The 7,226-nt window shown below is 42.2% G+C and overlaps 1 protein-coding gene across 7 annotated transcripts in view; it reads right to left on the bottom strand.

Moving 5' to 3' along the window:
- Positions 1-340: 340 nt before the first annotated feature.
- LOC138978312 (neuralized-like protein 4) overlaps positions 341-7,226 on the bottom strand; it is a 37,379-nt gene continuing 30,493 nt past the window's right edge. For 6 of the 7 annotated variants that reach the window (XM_070351008.1, XM_070351013.1, XM_070351011.1 and 3 more), the window contains exons 23-27: positions 6,602-6,740; positions 5,607-5,722; positions 4,577-4,724; positions 3,241-4,153; positions 341-2,938 (exon numbers count right to left, since the gene is read on the bottom strand). In XM_070351008.1, coding sequence (XP_070207109.1) covers positions 3,934-4,153; positions 4,577-4,724; positions 5,607-5,722; positions 6,602-6,740 — 623 coding nt within the window. In that variant the 3' untranslated portion in view covers positions 341-2,938; positions 3,241-3,933. Of the gene's footprint in view, positions 2,939-3,104; positions 4,154-4,576; positions 4,725-5,606; positions 5,723-6,601; positions 6,741-7,226 lie in introns of those variants that run through there. The other variant, XM_070351010.1, reaches the window with a different exon arrangement.

The raw sequence follows: 7,226 nt of genomic DNA, 5'->3' as shown, positions 1-7,226 counted from the left end.
GCAGTAACAAAGACTGAGAGGGGGGGGGGGGCAGCAAGAAAGAGAGAGGGACACAGAGAGTGCAGTAACAAAGACTGAGAGGGGGGAGGGGGCAGCAAGAGAGAGAGAGGGACACAGAGAGTGCAGTAACAAAGACTGGGAGGGGGGCAGCAAGAGAGAGAGAGGGACACAGAGAGTGCAGTAATAAAGACTGAGAGGGGAGGGGGAGGGGGTGGGGGGCAGCAAGAGAGAGAGGCACACAGAGAGTGCAGAAACAAAGACTGAGAGGGGGGGGGGGGGGGGGCAGCAAGCAAGAGAGAGAGAGAGATAGATAGAGAGAGCATACAAAATGCACAAGAAATTCAACTTGCAGTGTAATTTATTCTTAACACATGTCTCACAGAACATTTATGTTGAACTGGATGGCAGTTAAAACATTGTACATACTTGACAGCTTCTTGCTCTCAACTATAAATACCAACCAGCAAATTAATGAAAATTATACCTTCTGTAATGTTTCCATTCACACACAAACAAACAAAACGAGATCTGAACAGGACAAAATACTTGGCACAAAACATGACCTTCATTAAAACAATTCCTGCAAAAAATGTACACAAAGCTTACTCTTTCTCTCTCCACCATTTCACACAAACATTTGTATTCTGTTTCTTTCTCTCTCTCTCTCACTTTTATACAATTGGTACCAATTATCAAAGTAGTAAAGCACAGACAAAAAAAATAAATAAATAACATCCTCAACACACGGATAAAAAAAAATTGTGAAGACAATAACTCAGGAAAATCATGGTATAAAAATATACGAACAATATCATCCATAACGGAGTAAAATCAATCAATACACAAAAATGTCTAATGTAAAAAAGTAAATACACAAAAACCCTTTCCATGTTCATGGTCACAACAAAAATAATAAATGAGAAAGGTACTAACATACATGTATCACATAAACATCAACCAGTTATGGTACTCACGCAAGGAACTAATGTATCACAGATAAAAAAGAATAAATTGGAACTGCGACCCCATTAGCAGGTTCTTGGTTCTGTGGAACAATTCAAATGAAAGCACTGTTTGAAACTGAGAGAGACAGAGACAGAGACAGAGACACACACACACACACACACACACACACACACACACATTATGTGAGTTTGTGGCAATACTAAATTGACTTTGGTTTCTTGACATATATTATTTGACTCATTTGTTAATTTCCCTGCCATTTTTGTTGTACCCAAACATAATTTTTGTTAATGTCAGTTTTCTTTTCAACAAATAGTTGAGTCACGAGAGAGGGACCATAAGTAGAATTGGCATAAAGGGGTAGACTAGAAAACACAGTTTGTCCCCTTTAAAATTAACCTATCATCACTTTATCTTCAGCTACAGGATATTTTCTTGAGAGAAGGAATAAAACAAAACATAAAGAAATAAAGATGCAGACAAATACTTTGTCTGTACTGCAAGTTTTTTTGTGGAGTTTATATACAAGCAGAAAGCAATGTGACAGCACACAAGTCATTTCCCTCTGCAACACACACACACACACACACACACACACACACACACACACACACACACACACACCACACACACACACACACACACACACACACACACACACACACACACACACACACACACACACACACACACACACACACAAAATATATACATCTTGTTACACCACTTACACTTTAGCAATGTGTGACTTATAACAAGCAAAAATGAAACAAATAAACATCTAAACAAATAAATAAATAAAATAAACTGATTTTGTTCATGTCTATGGGCCTGAAATACCTGACAGTAGTTGTGGCCAATCCTGCAAGGCATTAGATCTATTTAAGAATAGGGACAAACACTGCCAAAAATGAACGTCACATAAAATACGGACACAAACAAGAACAGAAAAAAACATGTCGCAAAAAAAACAAAAAACAAAAAGTGGCCAGTTTTCCACAGTAACAAGTGATTTTTTAATCATGAAAACATTGTAACCTCACATTAGTCATTAGTACACCAAACACACTCCCCTGCAGTCACAAATTTATTAATTTTTGTAGGATGAGCATGCACAGACTCTTGAAGCTTGAGTGTGTGATAAGAGTTTTAGAACAGCTTCACATCTCAACAAGTCTTCAGCTAGCACCACAGACAGTATGGACTGAAATTTACGTCAACTATTGTCAGTATCACATTTTCTGTATTTTCTTAAACATCTTTGGCTTCGAGGTACATACACAGATATGTGGGGTTTTTACAGCCAGTGACAAATGGAATATCCTTGTCGATTTCATTTATGGGTAATAACTGGTGGAAAGTGGTACCTGTGATGAAAGAGCACTTTCCGTAGCACTTAAAGAGCTCCTACATTGCAGGTGGCCTGTTATGACACACATATTATGGTCAAGGATATAGACCAGGGGAAAATAGGTGTCCTTGAATGAGAGGTGTCCTCTCATCGGAGGGGCCTTTACATCACAGGTTCCACTGTATTAAAAACTTCTGGACGCTTTGTCCACTTATGTTCAAGCAAATTCTCCTAACTTCTGCTGAAGCACAAGTGGGGTTACAAGTAGTTTCTGTCAAGTGGTCTATGACCAAGCACAATAATATTGTTGCAGCCAACATTTTGAGCAATGAGGAGTGTTTAACATTTACAAGAATCAAAATCCACGTCAAAGTTCACCGATATTGATCAACCTGTGTAAAGATCCTGAGGGAACAATCTTAATCACGTACCATCTTCCTTTTAGTCTTGCACCCTCATCACTGTCATGGTATACATTTTCAAACGTTCTTATCAATATACACACTTGTGTTTGTACCACTCTGTTGATAGACATGAAAGCACTCTCTCTTCAAACGAACAAACAAACACAAGACTTCTGCTCAAGATAATAATGTAAAAACATCCACATGGCCCTTCCCACTTAGGCCCCCCCCCCAAAAAATAGGTGTGGTTACGGTAACATAGCCCAAAAAAATAGGGTAGGTAGGTAGGCAATCACTTTTTTTTTTTTTAAACTTTTTTTTCTAATGTGTACAAATTAAACCTACTTGACAGGGAAATAAGTGTGCGACACGGGCGCTTTCGCTTTCATTGCGTTTTTAGCACTCGTTTTTTTTGGGTGTGTTTTTTTTTGTTGACAAATGTAATAAAAAGTTATAGGATCGGCCCCTAAAAATAGGGTAGGTCGGGTTACCGTAACCACACCTATTTTTTTTTTAGGCCTTATAAACAAATAAAGGGAGTGAAAACCTAAGAAATGAATATAAGAGTATTCTTGTCTTCCTCAATACTGATTTGTTCCTTCAAATGTCTTCTTCCTTCTTCTTCATACACACACACACACTTTTCCTTCTTTACACACTTTAACTTTTGTATTCTTCTGTTTACCAGCACGCCCCAAGCATAAATGTTATGCAACCATCAAACAAACATCCAATTTCACAGTAGAGCACAAGCACAGAAAACATGGCTGTACCCAACGCAGCATCATTCAAGGTTTAACCATGAATTCTGAACTTGGTGGTCTGTCTTTAGCACTGGTTTGCAAGAGAAAACAGTGAATAAATTAAATGGGATAGTGATAGTGTTGTTTTACTAACATTTTCAGTTCAAGCTCAGTACCGTGCCTGCACTTGAAGAGGTTTTCCCTGAATTTGTGACTTTTGTACACTATTTTTGGCCTTCTCCTGAAGCAATTATACAAAATCAAGGACTTAGAATTTGTGTTATTTTCACTATTTTTCACACAAAAGCGCAGTGATGTACCGTGTCTGTCAGTGTCCCCACCAGCACTTCTGTCATCAAAGAATTCAAAAACGAAACTTCTCCGCACATACACACACACTCCTCCCAACCTGAAGATCATAGACAATGCAGCTTTTACCCCTTCTTCGTCTGCCCAACAGAAAAGCGCCTCATTCTACTCTCAACAAAAGAGCGTAGAGCATGAGAGACCCTCTCTCCTTAGTGGACCAGGCCAGTTCGCTGTTGTGGAAATGAGGGTCCACCTGTTGAGCAATGTCCTCTGTCGGCGACCCCTGACCTTGAGCCCCGACCTTGTAGGACCCAGGTTTGACCCACACTTGGTAGGCGACCCGTCCCTGGTAGGTTTTGCGTGTTCGTGGGTCCATGAACCTGAGATAAGAAGAGAAGATGTTGTTGAATGTACTTTTGTGGAATTACTGGTGGTAGCATTTGCTTCATTACTGCTTTCTGACGTACAGCAGCTTGTCTTTTCTTTGCCAAGTCTTCCATTACAAGAGGTTTATTTCCCCTTTCTAAGTCTGCGAACTGACTTTTAAGTTGATGCACCAACCCAATCCATTGTTACTTAATATCAGTTCCTAACCAGCTATACCTTTGGACTTAATTTTCTTCCAAAAATGAAGTACTGCTTTTTGTAGTCTGATCCAGACGAGAGGTAAACTAGAGTGAGTGGTGTGCCTCCAGCAGATGAAAATGAGGCACCTTTTCCCTCAGTGTGGTTTCTCCAACTCATGAATAATCATAACCGACGTTATGAGAAGCGGACATTTTTTATGAGCGTCAAATTCTTACCTGTGTTTTGGGCAGAAGTCGGTGCTCCCCGCATAGCGCAAGGTGGGAGAGAAAAAGATGGGCTGACCCCCCAGGTTTTCTGGTCGGGATTTCTCTGTGTACACATGAGGCTCTGGTAGCAGTATGCTCCCCACACTCCCTGATTCACCTAAAACATGCGTCAACCAGCCTCCCGTTATACTCCCAGCAAGCACTCAATATTTGAACATATTACACACTGGTCCATATAACACAATTAATCTTGAGGTCACAAGAGCCTATTCAGCTGTTCTTCAATATCCATAATACAGCACAGGTTGATCAACTGCAAATACAGTGGAACCCCCTTTTAAGACCTCAAAAAAGTCTTAAAATGAGGGTAAATTTACACAGGTTATGAACAGAAAATCTGAGAAAAAAAACCAGGTTGTTAAAAGGGAGGGAGTGTCTTCTTCTTCTTCTTCTTCTGCGTTCGTGGGCTGAAACTCCCACGTACACACGTGTTTTTTTGCACGAGTGGAATTTTATGTGTATGACCGTTTTTTACCCCGCCATTTAGGCAGCCATACGCCGTTTTCGGAGGAAGCATGCTGGGTATTTTTGTGTTTCTATAACCCACCGAACTCTGACATGGATTACAGGATCTTTTTTGTGCGCACTTGGTCTTGTGCTTGCGTGTACACACGAGGGTGTTCGGACACCGAGGAGAGTCTGCACACAAAGTTGACTCTGAGAAATAAATCTCTCGCCGAACGTGGGGACGAACTCACGCTGACAGCGGCCAACTGGATACAAATCCAGCGCGCTACCGACTGAGCTACATCCCCGCCCAGGGAGTGTCTTAAAAGGGGTTCCACTGCACAGGCATGTCAACGTTGCGTTTGTCATTGAGCTGAACACTTGGAGGGTCACTTGCTACACAGAAGAAGCCTCTGTCATTCCAAAGGACAGGTCATGTGCATGGCCATTTTCAAATACCAGCCATATCGGCATCCGTACTCTGTATTCCTCTGAATACAGGTGAAATTGAAGTCACTGTCCAGCCACCTACTTGGACTAAGGAGGTCACCCCGGTCCAGTATTCGTCTGACCAGGTCCAGCCTTGTTCCGTGGTAGGCTGTGTGCCACTTCTCTGCAACGTTCAGTGCATGTGCTTTGCTGGGAGGTCTGAAAAAAGCAATGAGGTGAATCAAAAAACAAGAATGGTAGGTTTGTAAGTTTGTTTGCTTAACGCCCAGCCGACCACGAGGGGCCATATCAGGGCGGTGCTGCTTTGACATATAATGTGCGCCACACCCAAGACAGAAGTCGCAGCACAGGCTTCATTGTCTCACCCAGTCACATTATTCTGACACCGGACCAACCAGTCCGAGCACTAACCCCATAATGCCAGACGCCAGGCGGAGCAGCCACTAGATTGCCAATTTTAAAGTCTTAGGTATGACCCGGCCGGGGTTCGAACCCACGACCTCCCGATCACGGGGCGGACGCCTTACCACTAGGCCAACCGTGCCGGTAGAATGGTAGGTCATTGGAACGTTAACAATGAGGTGAAACAAAAATGACACCTGACAGACATGTGAGCAGCTGGCAAGAGAGAACACACAAGCGTTTTAGACCTCAATTCTTTTCATGCATCAAACTCAAAGAGCAGTAAGGACTTTGCTTTCCTAAATGCGCTATGTGCTCTCTCCATACGTGTGCACGCTTACAGGTGCCAAAGCACAGCCACATAAAGTTTAACACCCAAACTTTATCATAATGACAAACTTAAAGATCATTATATTTGCTGCAACTACTAGGTTGAGCAAAGCCCCTCAGTGGATATGCTAGTTTGAACAAAACCCCAGAAAGGCAGATGTTCACACATATGCCCACTCTCTCTGAAATTCACATGTATGTCTACTCATGCAAACTCCCGCACCACCATAAACCCCTAAAACCAACCATACAGGTGAGTCTAGCCCCTCTTTGAATCTCACCATAAAGCCGGAGGTTCACACAAACAAGCACTATCTTACACACACCATATGCACCATCACAAACCTCAAGACATATCTGCACCAGCCGTAGGGCAGAGCGTAGTCCTTGGGTGGTTCTCCCCGCTTGTGGTACAAGTCATCCCCTCTCTGCTTGTGGCAAGACTCGCAGAAACACAACATCTGCTGGGGGTCAAAGTAACCATCTGAAAAAAAGAGGATGACAGCATGATATTCATGTACAATTCCTGGGTGGCCGAGTGGTAACGCACTTGCGCTCGGAAGCGAGAGGTTGCGAGTTCAACCCTGGGTCAGGGCGTTAGCAATTTTCTCCCCCCTTTCCTAACCTAGGTGGTGGGTTCAAGTGCTAGTCTTTCGGATGAGACGAAAAACAGAGGTCCCTTCGTGTACACTACATTGGGGTGTGCACGTTAAAGATTCCACGATTGACAAAAGGGTCTTTCCTGGCAAAATTGTATAGGCATAGATAAAAAAAAAGTCCACCAAAATACCTGTGTGACTTTGAATAATAGCCCGTGAAAAGTAGGATATGCGCCAAAATGGCTGCGATCTGCTGGCCGATGTGAATGCGTGATGTATTGTTTAAAAAAATTCCATCTCACACGGCATAAATAAATCTCTGCGCCTTGAATATGTGCGCAATATAAATTGCATAAAAAAAATAAAAAATA

Source organism: Littorina saxatilis, linkage group LG10 (genome assembly GCF_037325665.1).
Source record: "Littorina saxatilis isolate snail1 linkage group LG10, US_GU_Lsax_2.0, whole genome shotgun sequence".
Taxonomy (NCBI): domain Eukaryota; kingdom Metazoa; phylum Mollusca; class Gastropoda; order Littorinimorpha; family Littorinidae; genus Littorina; species Littorina saxatilis.
This window is presented reverse-complemented; position numbering and strand designations above follow the sequence as displayed.